General features: G+C 39.8%; 1 protein-coding gene across 1 annotated transcript in view; it reads left to right on the forward strand.

Annotated features, from left to right (window-relative positions):
• The window catches only part of pappaa (pregnancy-associated plasma protein A, pappalysin 1a), a 105157-nt gene that overhangs the window by 12191 nt on the left and 73356 nt on the right, over positions 1–19610 (forward strand). The window contains exons 3-7 of the mRNA XM_086300867.1: positions 4510–4655; positions 4974–5267; positions 5610–5802; positions 6041–6162; positions 14788–15289. Of these exons, the coding sequence (XP_086156993.1) occupies positions 4510–4655; positions 4974–5267; positions 5610–5802; positions 6041–6162; positions 14788–15289 (1257 nt within the window). The remainder of the gene's footprint in view (positions 1–4509; positions 4656–4973; positions 5268–5609; positions 5803–6040; positions 6163–14787; positions 15290–19610) is intronic.

The following is a 19610-nucleotide window of genomic DNA, read 5'->3' on the forward strand; positions in this document are numbered from 1 at the left end:
TTGCTGATGCTGACTCATTCATTTCAGCATCAAAAACCGCGTGACCCCTTTCTCCCAACATGCATGTCCAAAAACTCTGGACAAATATTTTCTGAGGAAATAATGAAATTCCTGAAATTATTAGAAAGAGGGACCTTATATGATCTGTTTTCTCTCTCTCTGTCTATCTCCTTAGACCTGGCCCCTGCGAATGCCCTCTGTTGCTCTTGCATAGGCTTGACGAAAGCATGTAGTACACTAAACCTTTTATTGAAAACGTCTGTTTTAGGGGAGCACTGAATCTTCACTAAGCAGCCCTTATTTGACTTGCGACTTCAGGTAGAAGCAGATTTGTCCAGCAAAACTTGATTTTATGAGGCACTTTGTGTAGCTGCATATAAAATGTGCATTGGTGGTAACTTTAGTAGGGTTACTCCTGTGGGGAAAAATAAATTATCTCACTGGTCAAAATTCTTCCAAAACACTGCCAAACAACAGTGTTACTGACTTTTAAAATACTGTTTTTAGGCTACAAGAACATATGCTATGAGGCATACATTTAAATATTTTATACAGACGTTCCATCACAGGTCAAAAGTTTTCTATTGGATTGAGATCTGGTGACAGAAATATTTTACAAATCTTCTATTGTCAGTGTTAGTTAGCCAGTGTTAGTTGTAGCTTCACTTTCCTGTTCTTAGCTAACAAGTGTGGTCTTCTGCTGCTGTAGCTCATCTACTTCAAAGTTCCATGTGCTGTGCTCTCAGAAACGGTCTTCTACATCCAGTAGTTCAATCCAGTGACGATTTGAGTTATTGTTTTCTTTCTGTTGGTTTCAAGCAGCCTGGCCATTTTCCCCTGACCCCTGGACTCAACAAGGCATTTTCACTGAAGATATTTTCTCTTTTTCCGATCATTTTCTGTGAAAACTACAGATGGTTGTATGGGAAAATCCCAGTAGATCAGCAGCTTGTGAAATACTCAGACCAGCTCATCTGGCATCCAAAAGTCTTGTAAATCACCTCTCTTCCCCATTCTGACTGAACTTCAGCAGGTCGTCTTGACCATGTCTACATGCTAAAATGCACCGAGTTGCATAAGATGTCTAACTCAGAAGATCTCTAGAAGATAGGAAAAAGACCCTGTTTCAAAACACACACACAGATGCAACACACGACAATTAAATAATTTCCCCCAGGGATCAATAAAGTATTCTGATTCTGATTCTGAATTACAATTTAAAGTACCTGATACCATAAATAGGAAAAACAGCATGCAAAGACATATTTTTTCTAATGCTAAAATGCCCATGCAGCTACGCCTATTGGTGCAACCAAACAAAACACTGTAATTCATCTGAAACATGAAGATATCAAATCTAACATCTCCACTTTTAAATGATTACAGGATCGTTCACTTAATTAAACAGCTGTAGTTTGTGACACTTGTTTGTGATAACCTCTGGTGACTTACTTCAGCTGGCATAGTAAAGTAATCAAATCAGGTGCATGCATTCAGTGGAACTATGCACCACCTTACTTCATAGCAATTCAAAACATACTCACCCATTTCATGTATTGAGTGGGAGAGTAAATATAAATAGCTCAGTCCAGGATTACACTTCACAAAGGTATGAGTCTTTGAAGATTTTCCTTTTATCTATATATTTACCTCAGTTCCCTTAAGTGGGACAAATGTAATATGAAATGTAGTGGAAAAAAAAACTTTTACAAATTGATTTGCATGCACGAAAAGTTGGTGCTGGAATCGATTCAACAAATTTTAAAAACAATTTACACTTTTCATGTACTAAGTTAATAAAATCCAACGTGCTCAGGGAAGTCTATGATTAAAATGACACTGAATTAAAGCAAAGTGAATAGCATTTAAATTTGGACCTCCTGTTTTGTTTCTCCTTTCTCTGAGGAGTTTGCCTATGTGGCTGTCCTCCCACAATCCAAAGTTTAAAGTGGTTGTAGGTGTGGATATGTCTTCCTGAGCTAATCATGTGATTGACTGGCAGCCGGGTCTCCAGGGTGCATTTTGCCTTTTGCCCTCTACAAGTGACCACAGAAGAAGAACAGTGAATGAAATCAATTTATTTTTATTTACTGGAGGAGAGTCAGGTTTAGCCTCAGTTCACTTAATCTTATGAGGACATGCAAAATGTGAGCACAAAATAAAAGGCAGGCAAAAGGGTCACACAAAATGGGTCAAAACATCTACAGACCTAATTTGCCATAGTATGACTTGGGTCTTGTTTTGTTTCTGATAAACTCTTGTTTATACATCCACTGAATATCTATTTCAAAAGTCTCCCTAAGCCAAAGGGAAAGAATAAACTATCATTTCAGCATATGCAACAAATTACTGACTCTTCCAAGAGATGACTGAGCTTGTTGATGCTGTTTGCCAGGACCACCAGCCAGGCTCATAGAGAAAACTGTGCTTGACGTGTTCATAAAATGAATGACAGTTTCACTGCTGGAAAGATATCTCATTGTGTTGAGTGATTGCACTCATTTGTACTGCCGTTAATGCTCAGAGAGCCTGAGACAGAAGATTATGCCTTGAGAAGGGAGACATCGGAATACCTAAACAATTAATTCAAATGTCAGGCTGACATAAAGTCAGACTGGTCTCAGATTCTCGGTAGAAAACTCATGATGCAGTGAATAGAACATCTTGTTGTAGGACATTATTTCATTCTATGAGCATGCTAAGAATCCATCATATAAATTATAATATTTTTTCTTAATACAAAAGGGTAGAGTAAAATTTTCTCATGCATTGTATAAAAATGTTGGTATTTATAGACATTCAAAGAAAAAGGCTTTCATATTTCAAATATTTATCACAATATACATATATATTTACAACTTTGGAGTGCAATCATGTGGGAAAAAAAGGAAAAAAGTTTTCCTAGGACCCAGTAGTTTTTTGAAAAACCAAGCACACCCACACGATTCTGTAAGAACTAAAAGGGTAGAAGCCAATTGCTACTAATCAAATAATAAAAACAGGAGTTTTGGAGGTCTGGTGGCCTGGGCTATCACATCTCAGGAAGAGTCAAGAAGTCCCACAAACAAGCCAAAATACAAAAAAAAGAAAACAAGAGCTACATCTCAGACTCTACAGGCCTCAGTTAACATGGTAAAACCTTCCTGATAGAAAGGCTTAACAAGTATGGCTTGGTTGGAAGGGTCGACACAGGAAAACCTCTTCTCTACAAAAGGAATGAGATAGCACAGCTTAAGTTTGCCAAGTTTCATCAACCCACAAGACAGATGAACCCAAAGTGGAAATGTTTTGGCCATTAGGCAAAGTGCCACAAAAAATAAACAGAACACATCAGCACAAACAACTCGCACCAATTGTCAAGCACGGTGGTGGAGGGGTAATAATTTAGGCTTGTTTTGCAGTCACGGGACCTTGCAGCCATTAACTCAGTCAGACCCTTTTAAGGTCATGTGTCTAAAGGATCAAGTTTGGCTGAATTCGGAAATTATGGGACAATGATCTCAAGAAGCTGTTTCAAAGACCCAGTCAAAGTCTAGACTTCAACCCAACAGAAATGTTGTGGCGGGATCTTAGTAGAGCTGTGAGTAAACAAATGTCCACAAACCTCAAAGAACTGAAACAATATCAAGTGTCTAATTTGACTTTCAGCAGTAAAGTATATGTGGCTTGTATGTTGAAATTATAAGGTGCCAGAACCATTTCAGAACTGGCTATTACTTGATTCGTCCTTCAACATAAAACACTGTCATGCACACAAAAAGAAAAACATCATAGTGACTCTTAGCATGCACTGTAGTTCCAGTCAAACTCTGTCAATAATTGCACATTTGGGATTATTATACGGTTTATTGTACTTTCTAAATGATAACGTCAACAACATGGTCTGTACTCTCCCTTCCACCACAAAAATGTAAATGAGCCTTAAAGCCTGAAATTAGTTCAGTGTAAATCAGACTGATGGCAACTTGATTTACAGTGATTATAATAATATAATTATATTTAAAAACATCACAACCCTCTCCTGGTGTACAGTCGCTGGTGAAAGAAAGTAAAACATAATTTTATTGTTATGTAAGTACTTGTTGGCAGTGCCAGATAGTTTGTAGTCAACATTCATTTTGGATGGAGGAAGGAAAACATTCTTCACCCCTAACCAGCTGAAGAAGATGCATTTTATTACGTCCTTATTAATTTGTACACATGGTTTAAAACACTAGCTGGCTTCAACAAGATCATTTATTCTTCTTGGAACTTCATTCTTTTGGTTTCAAGGTCCTTGCAACTGCCAGCACATTAAATAAATATTTTAGTTTATTAGGGACCTAAATCTGAGTTCTGGTTTCGTGAATGATGACACTGCATAAGCTCTTTTGGCTAGGAACAGTGTTTTTTCTTTTCTTTTTTTTTTTTTTTGGACTTGGTGAAATCTGGAAATGACTGTCTTAATTGTTAAGCCATTAACTTAATGTGAAATACTGTGTTTGTGTTGTTTTGGGTTTTTTTCCACAGAGCCTATTTGGATATGAAAGAGATCAAAGAGATTTTGCAGTTGGATGGCTCAACTCACCTGAATGTTTTCTTTGCCAATTCTTCTGATGAAGATCTGGCAGGGGTTGCCACATGGCCCTGGGACAAAGAAGCCCTCACACACTTGGGTAAAAGACAAAGCGCATAAATAAATGCATGCATGCAAACTCACATGCAGTTACATAAGTACAGGCACACATCACCTTCAACTTCTTTGGCAGCCCAGATTGTTGATTTGGAGTAATTACAGTTCAAGCCCCAAGCAGTTTCTGTCTTCATCACAGCTCTAACAGGGAAGAAGGTGATAATGAAGCTGAGGAGGCCCATGAATAATGTATTGTCTGAATCATACCCCTGTGCCACAATTACTTTACACTACATTAGGAAAAGGCATTTGTGTGGTGTGTGATTGAGTGCGAGTGACTTCTTTCACTGTGTTTTTCCAGGTGGAATTGTGCTGAATCCTTCCTTCTACGGCACATTTGGTCACACTGACACAATGGTCCATGAGATTGGTCATAGCCTCGGCCTTTACCACGTGTTTCGAGGTGTGTCCGAGACTGAATCATGCAATGATGCGTGCTTGGAGACTGAGCCCTCAATGGAGACTGGGGACTTGTGTGCAGACACCAAACCCACTTCCAAATACAAAGGCTGCAGCGATCCTGAACCAGGCAATGATACTTGTGGCATCCGTCATTTCACGCATACACCGTTTAACAATTACATGAGTTATGCAGGTGAGACTGGGCCTCTGCATGTGTTGAGCTACTTACCAGAGGAAAACTTTATAGTTACCCTTTTTGTGTGTCACAGCTAATGTATAGAAATTGTCCCAGAGAACTTTTTGAGTCTGTGTGCATAGTGTGTGTAAAAAGTATTAGGGAATCTCAGCATTAGCGAATCTTTCATGGCACTCATAATGTGCTAAAGAATTTTAAAAAGTTATTTAAAGGGAAAATGCTCATAAATTATCTTGTAGCTTGTTAAAGTAGCTTGTTCTCTTCGTAGAAAATGGACCTGCACGATGATCAATCTCAAATTGTATCCTCACACTGATTAACTACCTCTTTTTTCTGCAGATGATGCTTGTACAGACTCTTTCACAATGAACCAGGTGGCTAGGATGCACTGCTACCTGGACCTCATCTATCAGACCTGGCAGCCTGCTTCCAAACCTCCTCTGGTGCCAATGGCTCCTCAGGTGGTTGAGCAGCATCATAATTCCATCACCCTGGAATGGTTTCCACCAATTTCCGGACAGTTTTATGACAGGTGAGATGAACTAGATATGTTATAGTTCTGATACATCCATGTATTGTGATGGGAATTTAATACTAAATATCTTGTTTACACAGTTACATACTTGAAAGTGAGTCCAAATCTAAAGGGCTTAATAAGCTTAACATTGTTACAATTGTCTTGTCACTTCTTGTGTTTGTTTATTGCGTATAAATGACGTGTATTTGGTATGTATCTAAGTTGGTTGCTGTACTGCCTGTTGGTTTCCTAGAGAAGTGGGATCAGTGTGTGACAAATGCACTGAAGGGAGAGTCCTACTACAGTATGCATCAAACTCGTCTTCTCCACGACCATGTGATCCATCTGGTCACTGGTCCCCTCGAGAGGCTGAAGGTACAGTACAGTACTTTATACTTGACTTCTTTTTGACACTGAATTTTCCCAGTCTAGTCTGGCTTTTGCTGTGGAAGTGTAACACATCTTTGTTACATCAAAGAAACACATCTTTGATGTCATTCAGACATCTGTCACTTTCTTGATTTTTTGACCTCTTTCTTCTAAAAGCAATTTTTCATATAAAAACCACACCACATCCACAGTTTACAGTACCATAACACAATTTGAGGTAACTTTTTGTTGCTTGTTTGTTTGTTTAATTTGTGTGAGTCAGTACCCCAACATGCACAAACCTTTGGTGACTGACTCAACCCTAAACTATGCAAATGACTCACTGGATTCATAACACTTGGGCCGTGGGACAACATGGAAGGATCAAGGAGGTCGTTTCCCAATGGATGGTGCTGTATGGTACCACAATTCCCATATGCAGGTTCAGGCCCAAAACCAAGGTCAAAGATCACATGTTAGCCCTAACGCTCTACTGAGAGGAGCCTTGTCTTTCCCTTTTCTAGTCTTGCCCTGGTGCTGAATTGAAAGAAGAGGAATTGGACTGGGACATAAATAAGGCAGTAGAGATGAAGTATTTAAGATTTAAAAATAGTTGCTGTCCCATCTGTGTACCTCTGATCTCACTGTTGTCCTGGCAGTGGCAGCATCAAACATACTTTGGATATTATGCATGCATGTAACTAAGTGCAGCTAAAAGTGCAATAAACATTTGAAATAATATAAACACTCAGCGACCACTTTGTCAGGTGCACCTTATCAACTGCTTGTTGAAGACAGTGTAATGATTAGAGAAACTGCAATAAAACCCAAGAGGTACATCCACAGACCTCAGTTAGCATCTTAAATGTAAAACTCACAACAGCACAATTAGACTCTTAGGCACAATGTCCATTGGGCAGATGAGACCAAAGTGGAGGCATTTGGCCATAAAGCAGAGCAACAAGTTTAATAAAAAACAAACATAGAATATCAGAACAAACACCTTACACCAGCTGTGAAGCATGGCGGTGTAAGGGAGATGATTTGTCCAGCCAAAGGACTTGGGGGCCTTGTAATTATTGACCATGACCATGAATTATTCTAGAGTCAGGCCATCTGTCTTATTGCCAAAGCTTGGCTGGAACAGGGTCATGCAACAGAACAAAGAGCAAGAGCGCTCCAGCAAATGTACTACAGAACGGCTGAAAAAGAAAAGAAATCAAGATGTTGCAATGACTCACTCACAAGGGCGTTTAAACCTTTTCATGGGTGCTCAGGCATCTCTAAATTTCATCATAGCACCCCTAAAAATAACTATAGTAATAATAATAGTAATAATAATGTTTTGTAGTGTTATTGACTTTATCTTAGAAAGTTATATTTTGCCAACTTGTCTACACAAAACAGAATAAAATAAAAACATGGCCCCTTTAGTCTGGTTGTCAAAGCACTCTTGGGCAAGATACTGAACCTCGAGTTGCCTGCAATGCATCAAAGTGTGAGTGTGTGAACATTTGGTTAAAACTGGTTGGGCACAGAAAAAAGTGTGTGTGTGTGGATAGGTGAATGAGCCTTCTTGTAAGAAAGTGCTTTAAATGCTCAAAGTAGAAAAGCGCTATGTGAGCACAGTCCATTTACCAATTTGGACTGTTTGGCTTAATTAGTTTTCGCTTAGTTAAGCGCAATTTGCAGGATCTCATTCGCTCTCATTGCAAATCTCTAAACATATTCACACTCACTAAAACACATTTCGAACAGTTATTCACTTGTGATGTATAATCCTAACTACAGGAGGCAGATGTTAAACACAACTGCAAAACAGATGTCTTCTTAAACACAATGGCTTGTTGCTGATGTTAACCAACAAATGCCAGCACAGAGTGCGCAGCCAGCAAGAATGAGCTGACGGTTGATACCAACAATAAATCGAAACAATGTGAGGCGCAAAGGAGGAAATGGGAGATCGAGAACAACAATGTCAGATGAAAACTTGGCAATTGGGACTGACCATGTTTGTGTACATACAATGGACAGCCTGAAACGTATAGTATGAGATTTACATGCCTATAATTTACTCACAAAAAATGTCTCATCTTTTTGTTTTTGCTGTAGTGTTTAAGGAATGCTCTGTAGTGTTATTATTTTTTTGACTTTTCTGTCATCTGAAAACTTTGTGCGGTTTTGGGCACAGATAAAATTGTTTTGATGTGATTGTTTGGTTTTTGCCAGTAGAGTCAGAGGTTTTGTTAATGTTGTTTGAAAATTGGGTTTTGTGTTTACAGTTTTCAGAAAAGAGGGGACGGTTTCAGAAAAAAGGATCTTAGCAACTGGGAAAAACCATAATTACTAATAAGGTTGTGCAGAACCAGCCCAGAATCCATAACAGGGACGGGCAACCCTGCAGCTTCTGTGACCGAGATCTATTATCCAGTCATTATTAGGCCTTACAATTTAAGAGGCTGGCAAGGTTTTGATTGTTTTGGACAGGTTTTCTTTGGATCTATACTTGTCTCTACTGTGCTTTATTTTAGTTTAAATTGAATATATGTTTATTTATCTCTCATATGAAGCACTATAAGCACTGTTTAATACTGAATTTTTTCAAATTCAATTTTAAATTTAATTTCACAAAAATGTTATTGATGTGATCAAATATATAGAATTACTAGGATTTACATTTTACAACAAACGTTTATTTAAGCAGAGTTATTTAAATATGAGCTTAACTCCTAACCTACTAAATGACAGGAATGCACATATTCATGAAATAACTATGCATAAATTATATAATCCTTCATTTAAAAAAAAGGAAATTTAGAAACTGCTGATCTACTTGGATTTTCCTGCACAGCCATTTCTAGGGTTTACACAGAATGAGCTGAAAAAATGAAAATAACCAGTGAGTAACAAAAATGGCAGAGGTCAAAGTCCTTTGAGCACATAGGAAGGCAACAGCCCCTCAGAAAACCACATAATACAAAGAAGGTATGCAGAGAAGCGTCTCTGGAATGCATAACATGTCAAACCTTGAAGCAGATGGGCTACAGCAGCAGAGGACCACACTAGGTGCTGTGCTTATCAGGTAAGAACAGGAAACTGAATCTACTATAGTTTGCACAGGCTCACCAAAATTGGACAACAGAAAATTGAATAAACATCCCCTGATCTGATGAGTCTGAATTTCTGCTGTGATATTTGGATGTTGGCATAAACAACATGAAAGCATAGATCCATCCAGTTCAGGGTGCTACTGTTGGTGTAATGGTCTGGGAGATATTTTGTTGACACACTTTGCTCATCAACTAAAAAATTTTTAAATCCCACAGTTCAAACCACAACACAAGGCTAGAAATGAATCCTAATCAAAGATGATTAAAATTCTGAATCATGTGTCAGTATGTGTGGATGCTGAACAGCAGCTGCTGAACCTTGCCTTTACACTGGTTATAGTGTGTGAACCAGAGGCAAGTCTGGGCTTGTCTAATATGATGTGTGTTTAAACTGTTTTTTCCCTCTTGGAAAGGGTCTTTGTTTGGTTCTCTCTTAACTCTGCTCGGGCCAGCTTCTCACTGGATACACAGAATACTGCAGCTGCTGTCCCTCTATAATGTTGCAAATGTGATCAGTAGTCACGTTCTGTCATTAGAATGCTAGACATTAAATTACTTGCTTTAAGATTATTATAGTTAGATTACTGGCAAAAATTCCTGTTTTGGAAGATGGGCGCATTGACGTGAATGCAAACATACATGGCACCTGTTCTTCAATGTCTTCCTCCTTATACTACTTGACTGGGAAACACTAGCATGGCCAGGGTGAGCCAGAATGCTTCTCATAAATCTTTACTACTCTAAGCCCTGGAGAAATTTGGCTGAAGTAAAAAAGCAATAATGGGGGGGGCAAAAACACATGGATATGGATTCCAGGAGTGGGTAAGAGAGATTGGGTGGGATCGAAACCACCCAAGATAGTTAAGAGAATTGCATGTGGTTGGTGACATGAGTGAAGGAGGACTGATTGAAAACAGTACTGCACGATGCAAGCGAAAAGGTTCAGGATGTGTATGTTTGACAACTGTATTTTGCTTTACTTTGCAGTGTTTCACTTGCAATCTGTAGCACAAACATTATTTTCTCTAAATATCTATGGATTTAATCCTTTAAACTAAACAGCAAGCATCTGTGAAAAATCAGAGATTGCAGACACCTCACTAAAAGAGTTTTTAAAGATTTGTCTGCCTGACAGTATAAGCATAGACTGCTATTTTGCATTAGGCTCAAACAACAATACAACAACAAACAAACAAACAAAGAAAAACAGCAAGCAGAATGGTGATTAGCACTGCCACCTCACAGCAAGAAGGTCCTGGGCCTGAGTCCACCGGCCAAGTGTCGGGCCTTTTGTCGTGGAGTTTGCATGATCTCCCTGTGCCCGTTTGGTGTCTCTCTGGGTACTTTGGCTTCCTCCCACACTCTATATACACGCTCATTAGGTTAATTTGAGATGCTAAATTTTAGGTGTGAATGAGAGCATGAATGGTTGTCTGTCTCTTTGTGTTAGCCCTGTGACAGACTGGCGGCCTGTTCAGGACCCCTTATCCTGCCTTATGGCACCCGGGAGAGGCTCCAGCCCCTCCAGCACCCCTGATTTAGATAAACGGAAGAAAACAGTTGGATGGAATAAGTACATCTGAAATGGATGGTTTGATAAATGGATGGATTCATTGGGAATTAAACGAGAGGAATGAAGTGAACAGAGCTGATGATATTGGTAGTCTTTCTTGACACTTTGATAGCTTCTACACATGTAATTTATCACTTGTCTTTCATTACTGCTGTCAAATTGACACTACAGAGCACAAAACAATATATCAAAGGATGAGATTATTGTCATCCATCCTGCCAGGATCAAACACAGCGCATTGGTCATTCTGTCACAATCAAAGGACACATTTGCTGCTTCAGCTAAAAAAAATCTATTTAATTCTAACACATTCACCCCAAATTTACAGTGACTTTAGTGTACAGAGAGCATAAAGTCCCTTGTAAATTTTGTAACATTTTCTTATGGTATAACTATTTGAGTTATAGTAGTTAGCTCCTTCACTGTGCACCAAAATAACTTAAAATTTAAAAAAAGGCTTGTAAATGCTACCTGATTTGATATATATTTTCAAGACAAGAGTGCCCATTGCCTGTATAAGTGAGTCTGTGTGTCTGCAAAGTGTCTCTCTGTTTGTATGTGTCAGGGCAAAAGCATTGGAGGGGGGGGCGGGTTGACGTCTGCCTTCTAAGTGAGGAAGTGTGTAGCAGTGTGACAGTGAGTCATCGATAGTGAAAGCCAGAGCCAGACACTTCTTAGAAAGCATAAAGTGTGCATGCCCGGACATATCCCTGTCTGTTTATTCATCCAGCTCTATGGACTTTTTCTGGATCAGTATGATTGTAACCAACATCTATCCTAGAGTTGTACTTCACCGATTACAGCCAGTATTAATTGTCTTGACTTGAAAAGAGCAAAATGTTTCAGCCGCAGTTTTCTGGCCAGTGTCATTGCCGAGTCAGGAATTCCATTTTTGTTGACAAGGAGCCTTTAGGATGCATTTAACAGACAGTTATTAAATAAAGTTTAAATGTGGCAAAAAGCAAGCCTCACAGAGTGTAATACTCTTAAAGTTAAGCATAAACCTCCAAACGAAGGATTTGCTTGATTAGCAGAAAGAAACAAAAAATACATTTGGTAAAAAATATAAATCTCTCCTCATATCAACCAGACAACAACAAAAAAAGAAGTATTGGAGTAACACAAATGGAGGAAATATGCAGGGTTGTCCAGCAAAAAAGTTTAACCTAGCTCAACAATTACTGAAAAATATTTGGCTGCCAGCTGCCATTGGGTCAAAGACAAGGTTCTGCCAGAGGGGTTACACAGAGACAACAGACATTCATACCTATGCCAAAGTTATAATCATCAGTTCATCAGTTCTGCACACAGTAAACAGCTTTTAGAGCAGCATATGCTCACATCCACATGTCTTTTTCGGGGAAGGCCTTGCATTTCAACTGAAAGTATGCTACTTCATGAGTCATTTCTTAATGAGAACAATCAGGGAACTTCCATCACCCCAAATCTCAAGAAGCTGGGACTTTGTGTAAAATGTAAATAAAAACAGAATGCAGCAACTTTCAAAGCTCATTTTTAATTTGATGATGGGGTAACAAAAGATTGGAAAAGTAAGTGGCACTAAAAAGAAACAGCTGGAGGAACATTTTGCAGCAAATTAGGTTAATTGGCAACACCTCAGTGACATTATTGGGTATAATAAGAGCATGTTAGAATGCCAGAGGTGAAGATGAGCAGAGGTTCACTAATCTGCACAAAAACTGCAGTTACAAATTATATGACAATTTCAAAATAATAATCCTCAATTTAAACTGTGAGGTCTATGGATAGCTCATCATCTAGAGTACATAATCTCATAATAAAAACTTGATAATCTGGAGAAATCTTAGTACGCCTTTGGACAAGACTAGAAATCAAATATTGGATGCCCCCAGGCCTGGTGGCAATAAGCAGGACTGCATTAAAAAACAGACATCATTCTATCATTGAAGTCACAGAATCGCTCAGGAACAGGTCCACAAATCCTTATCTGTGAACACAGTTTGCTGTGCTAACTGGAACTGGGATTAAAGCACTATGATGCAAAGAAGACGCCATGTGTGAACATGATCCAGAAATGCTACTTTCTTCTCTGGGTCAAAGTGGAAAATTGTTTTGTGGTCAAACAAATTGAAATTTGACTGAAGAGTTGAGAGACCATCTCGCTTGTTACCACTGCTCAGTTCAAAAGCCACCATCTCTGAAGGTATGAGCTTGTATTTAGTGACTTTGGACATATGGAAAGGCCCCATCAGTGCTGAAAGGTATATATCTAGGTTTCGTAAAAAATGTTGTCATTCAGATCACGACTTCTTTCAGCAAGACAATGCTAAACCAATGTGTCACCAAACAAAATATGATAAAAATGACCCAGGACTGAGACAAGAACAGCCAAGAACAACATTTGTCTCCTAAAAGTCTCCCCAGCTCCCACATGTTTATGCGCTCCTGTTAAATAAAAGAAATGGTGGTAAACACTGTCTCTACTTATTTGCGATGTGCTGCTGCCGTTAAATTCATAATGAGGGGTGGTGGTATTTTTCTGTCTAAACATTTGACATGTTTTGTATCTACTACTGTGAATAGCACAAATATTTTTTACACAAATTTTCTTGCAAATTATCCCATTCCTTCTTTCAGAGTTGGGGTTGTAAAAAGGGATGTGACAAATTCAAAATTTTAACAGAAGGGGAACAAAAACTGCAGCGAAAACAAAAAATAACAAGCACTAACCCATTTTACCCAAAACAAAACCTTGTTACAAGAATCCAAATGGCACCAATTTCTTGGAATGTGTAAAATTTGAATGTGGAAACGTCATTTGCATATAAAGCTACATTAAATTCATTTTTAAAACCCCAAAACAAACAAGGGTACTGCCAATCAACTTTAAAAACAAAACAAAAAACAGTTTATACTGCCTTGGGTTACACAATGGCACCTCTACTCTTTCTCCTCTTAAATCTTCAACCACATAATTCCTGTGCCAGAGCAGGAGTGGGGCCCACCATAACAGCTGACATTACAAAATATTTTCAGTGGCTACAGCTCCTTTCCTTGCAAACTCAATGAAAATTTACCCAGAAAGCCGGGATTACATGAGCCGAGCAAAGCCAACCTCTTGGAGTACCTTAGTTCATTCTCTTCCAGCCTCCCGCTTTTCTCCCTCTCTTCTCTATTTCTTACTCTCTTTCTCTTTTCTTTAATTCACCTCCACACTGGCCACACACACACACTTACAGTACAATAATAAATGTGTTGAGATAATGTGGCTTGGAAACCATATTCAGTCTTCACTTGATTAAACACTGGAATTTTGCATGGTGCCCAGAAATGAGGTTAGCAAATGGCTTCTTTGGTTGCCAGCTTGGAAATGCACAAAAGGAAATTGAGGGAGAACATAGTGTCTGCCGCTTGCTGGCTTCTAAAAGTGCTTGATGAATGTTAGTGTACGTCACTTGGGATAATCCAAGTTAGCTGTGTGTGGACTCCAAATATGGCTGGAGTGTGACTGTTAGAGGTTGTAATGACTGCGCTGAAGTGAGAACCCTGCACAGGGCCCCTCTCAGAAGGTACACACCTCAGCTCTGCCTTTCCTCTGCAGATGGACTCACAATGAACTCTCAGTTTCACCTCAACCTTGATGTTGCAAGCACTGCAGATACACCAAAAAGATTGTTGATGCGATTAAAAAAAATAAAAAATAAAAATCTGTCAGCAATCTTTTTTAATATTTAGTTTAAATTTACCTGTTCGGTTATCTTAAAATAGTTCTGTACAATAGTGTATTTGAATTCATCATTATGTGTCTGCATGAGTGTTTAATAATCACCCATAGCTGTATCTAAAATGGTCAACATAAGCTTGTGAATTATTTAAAGTTTTTGTGTTGCCTACGTGTGTGTGTGTGTGTGTGTGTGTGTGTGTGTGTGTGTGTGTGTGTGACTGCTTTGTAATTTCATCCCATAGGCCCTCCTGATGTGGAGCAGGCTTGTGAACCAAGTGTGCGTACCTGGAGCCCTCATTCAGCAACCGAGCAAGACATCGTTGGCCTGCCAGAGTGCCCTTTACAGGGCTGCATGCTTCAGCTAGAGTTCGCCTACCCACTGGTACCTGACTCCTTGACTGTGTGGGTTACATTTCTTAGCCGCGAGGAAACAGCGCTGCCTGCGATCCATAACATCTTGCTGCTGACCGTCAGTGGAAACAACATTTCACTGGGTCCCAGCAATGTTTTCTGTGATACCCCGCTCACTATGAAGCTGGACATTGAGGAAGAGGTGTATGGGGTACAGTTCTACACTATGGAGCATCATCTGGAGATCGACGCCACTCTCTTGACATCCAAGCCAGACTATAAACTCTGCAACCATTGCCAGCCTTTACGCTACCGCCTGTTGCGTCAGCCACCCTTCACACATGCCCCCAACGGTCTGCTGCTGAATGAACCTACCCACCGATATACAGATAGGTGAGTGACCTGGTAGGTGAATATTTTTCTATGAGTGCCCAAACCTCCACGTAAATCGCCACTCAAAGCCTGTCAGGATCACACAAACATTTCTGAGTGAAATATTTCTGACTTGGCCTGTTCATAGTCAGTGTTGGTCAAGTTACTTAAAAAAAGTAATCAGTAACTAATTACTGATTACTTCCCCAAAAAAGTAATCCCGTTACTTTACTGATTACTTACTTTCAAAAGTAATTAATTACTTAGTTACTTAGTTACTTTTTAAAAACACAATTTACAACCTGAAGAGGTTGTAAATTGAGGAAAAGTCCCTTTTTAAAACTTGTTTTATTAGTTGTAATCTTTTAACTTCATGCATCAAGCAAAAAAAAAATTTGTGTTTACACTCACTCTTTCAAATAGATGCAAGTAAAACACAGCAGAAAATAATTAAAGTCAAAGACTAGCGGTCCTGTTGCACTATTTTCACCTGTAAAGCAGGAGTGGGGTAGGCGGAGGTTTACGCTGGTGCAGGTGTGCCGCGGTCAGTTGAAGAATCCACGAGTTTCTCTGTCGTATCCCACTCAGTGCTTGCTTGGAAGTTTAGGGGGGTTTCGCTGTAACAAGAAGTTTTCTTCCCACACACAAAGGACGCTAATGTTTTTGTCACTTTTTATGGAATCAAACTTAAAGTAAGGTCAGTACTTCCACGCTTTAAACGCTGCACGCTCATACTCTCTCCCGCACTTGATATAGAACATCGCACTTGCTTAGTCACTGTCACTGTCATGAGACATTCTTGCAAAAAAAAAATCACGGTTTTAGTAACGCAGTAACGCAGCGTTCCTACGGGAAGTAACGGTAATCTAATTACCGTTTTTGCAATAGTAATCCCTTACTTTACTCATCAGATTGCCCATTTTTGTTCATAGTCCACCAGGTTTTATGTATTTCAGCTTGTCATATGTTTTGTGCAAGCTTGCTGGCAGGTGGGCAGAAAGACAAACAAAACAATTCAAAAAAAACCCTTGTACAATAAGTTTGCAGCAGCCTGAAAAATATTTCTGCAGACGGTTGTTTATGAGAAAAAATGGAGACTTGCTGAGCAGTCACTGTATACCTTCCTTCTTTAGTGTGATGTAATTAGGAGTTTTTTCAGGGCATGCCAGTAAAAAGTGTTTTGTTTTTTTTTATCTGTGGAAACTATTCACTTAGCTATGTTCTCGTAATACAAGATATCCTTTTTAATGCCCCCAGGAACATAAGCAAGCCGCCTCTTGTTCTGCAGTTTCAAATCTGTTGCCCAACATTTGTTTCCTATAAGTCATAGGTCAGTTATTGCCCACATTTGCTTCCCCCCCATATTCCATGAAAAAGCAAATAGACGGCCTGTTGAAGGTATTATCTGCACACTGTGGTGAGAATTTAATGCTTTGCTTTTATGGAATGTGCTGACACAGGAAAAAAACATGTTGCTATACATGACAGAGCTGTGTGTTGTGCCATCCCACTATCATGCTGTCAGTCTGGTTCCCATGAGAAGGATAGTGCTTGATAAGAGGCAGAACAGTGAGCACGCACATTATGCAGGATGCAGTGATGATATCTAACTTCCATAAAGTGCCTGTACATAACTTCCCAGTATACAGTGGGGCAAAAAAGTATTTAGTCAGCCACCGATTGTGCAAGTTCCCCCACTTAAAATGATGACAGAGGTCAGTAATTTGCACCAGAGGTATACTTCAACTGTGAGAGACAGAATGTGAAAAAAAAATCCATGAATCCACATGGTAGGATTTGTAAAGAATTTATTCGTAAATCAGGGTGGAAAATAAGTATTTGGTCAATAACAAAAATACAACTCAATACTTTGTAACATAACCTTTGTTGGCAATAACAGAGGTCAAACGTTTACTATAGGTCTTTACCAGGTTTGCACACACAGTAGCTGGTATTTTGGCCCATTCCTCCATGCAGATCTTCTCGAGAGCAATGATGTTTTGGGGCTGTCGCCGAGCAACACGGACTTTCAACTCCCGCCACAGATTTTCTATGGGGTTGAGGTCTGGAGACTGGCTAGGCCACTCCAGGACTTTCAAATGCTTCTTACGGAGCCACTCCTTTGTTGCCCGGGCGGTGTGTTTTGGATCATTGTCATGTTGGAAGACCCAGCCTCGTTTCATCTTCAAAGTTCTCACTGATGGAAGGAGGTTTTGGCTCAAAATCTCACGATACATGGCCCCATTCATTCTGTCCTTAACACGGATCAGTCGTCCTGTCCCCTTGGCAGAAAAACAGCCCCATAGCATGATGTTTCCACCCCCATGCTTCACAGTAGGTATGGTGTTCTTGGGATGCAACTCAGTATTCTTCTTCCTCCAAACACGACGAGTTGAGTTTGTACCAAAAAGTTCTACTTTGGTTTCATCTGACCACATGACATTCTCCCAATCCTCTGCTGTATCATCCATGTGCTCTCTGGCAAACTTCAGACGGGCCTGGACATGCACTGGCTTCAGCAGCGGAACACGTCTGGCACTGCGGGATTTGATTCCCTGCCGTTGTAGTGTGTTACTGATGGTGACCTTTGTTACTTTGGTCCCAGCTCTCTGCAGGTCATTCACCAGGTCCCCCCGTGTGGTTCTGGGATCTTTGCGCACCGTTCTCATGATCATTTTGACCCCACGGGATGAGATCTTGCGTGGAGCCCCAGATCGAGGGAGATTATCAGTGGTCTTGTATTTCTTCCATTTTCTGATGATTGCTCCCACAGTTGATTTTTTCACACCAAGCTGCTTGCCTATTGTAGATTCACTCTTCCCAGTCTGGTGCAGGTCTACAATACTTTTCCTGGTGTCCTTCGAAAGCTCTTTGGTCTTGGCCATGGCGGAGTTTGGAGTCTGACTGTTTGAGGCTGTGGACAGGTGTCTTTTATACAGATGATGAGTTCAAACTGGTGCCATTCATACAGGTAACGAGTGGGGGACAGAAAAGCTTCTTACAGAAGACGTTACAGGTCTGTGAGAGTCAGAGATTTTCCTTGTTTGAGGTGACCAAATACTTATTTTCCACCCTAATTTACGAATAAATTCTTTACAAATCCTACCATGTGAATTCATGGATTTTTTTTTCACATTCTGTCTCTCACAGTTGAAGTGTACCTCTGGTGCAAATTATTGACCTCTGTCATAATTTTAAGTGGGGGAACTTGCACAATCGGTGGCTGACTAAATACTTTTTTGCCCCACTGTAGTGTGAGTATCCGTGGAAGGTTGCCTACAGTAGGAATGTATTTATTTTGAGGTTTTGGCACACTTCAGTTATTATTGATGTACTGTAGGTAGTTTTACTGCTGTGGTGTATTTCACTAGCTGTGGTTGCATTCCATTGGTGGTGGTCAGTTGCGATGGCTGTCTGTTTTCTGTTGTGAGAGCATGTGCGATCTTGTTTCTGTTAAATGGTCAGCGAAGATCTAGCAAGTAAGTATGTGTGTTCTAGCCATAAAAGTCTGTAGCTCATCCAACTGAAGAAGAATAGTGTGTCTTTTAGGACAATTTATTTGGAAACACTGTGGAACAAAACAAACAAAATAAAAACATACTGTACAACCTCCAAAAGGCAGAATGAAGGGGCATAATGTTTTCACTTTCTTTTACTGATCAGGGCATAAACATTAAATTAGACACGTCGTTCGGAATACTGATGCAGGCCCATTGGCTCGTCACGAAGCATAACGAAACAAACATAACCTCTGACATTGTGAAGGTCACCCAGATGTTTTTGTCCGCCACAAATCCAGCGTAAAGTGCTCTGTTTGACTACCTGAGTCGATTTGCTGAAATGCTTTTCTTGACCACACAGACAGTTGCATCGTCTTGCAGTATGTTTCAGTGGGTTTGACAGACACGGATGATTGACCCTCCACTTTCAGGCTTACTGGCCTTCAGATTAGTTGAGGCAAACTGAGCAAAGGAGATGCCAGAGAACATACCTCCTAAGTATCAACCCATGTATGATGGATTGTTTGGTCAAAGTAACGAGATGCAAAGTGGGAGTTAGGACTACTTGAGGGGTAAATTATGGCCATGATTGGAGGGCAAAGAGGGACAGTATTAGGAGGTCAAGCAAATGTAAGGAAAGAAGGTAGCAGAAGATGGTTCCACTCCTCCTCAAAGGAGGTCGTCCAGTAGCAGTGCTGCTACTGCCCCCTTTGCAATTTAACTCTGGTTCTGTACAGTTCTGCATATTATCTGCCACATTTATCCCTTTAGCTACTCAAGTCTAGATTTGCTTGTTTAACTATTGTGTGGCACTCTTTTTGGCTAATTCTGAAAGCAAGTTA

This window comes from Aulonocara sp. 'chitande type north' Nkhata Bay, linkage group LG7, assembly GCF_057382095.1.
Source record: "Aulonocara sp. 'chitande type north' Nkhata Bay isolate Kocher_YH1m ecotype deep benthic linkage group LG7, A_spYH_male_GT1.1, whole genome shotgun sequence".
In the NCBI taxonomy this organism is placed as follows: domain Eukaryota; kingdom Metazoa; phylum Chordata; class Actinopteri; order Cichliformes; family Cichlidae; genus Aulonocara; species Aulonocara sp. 'chitande type north' Nkhata Bay.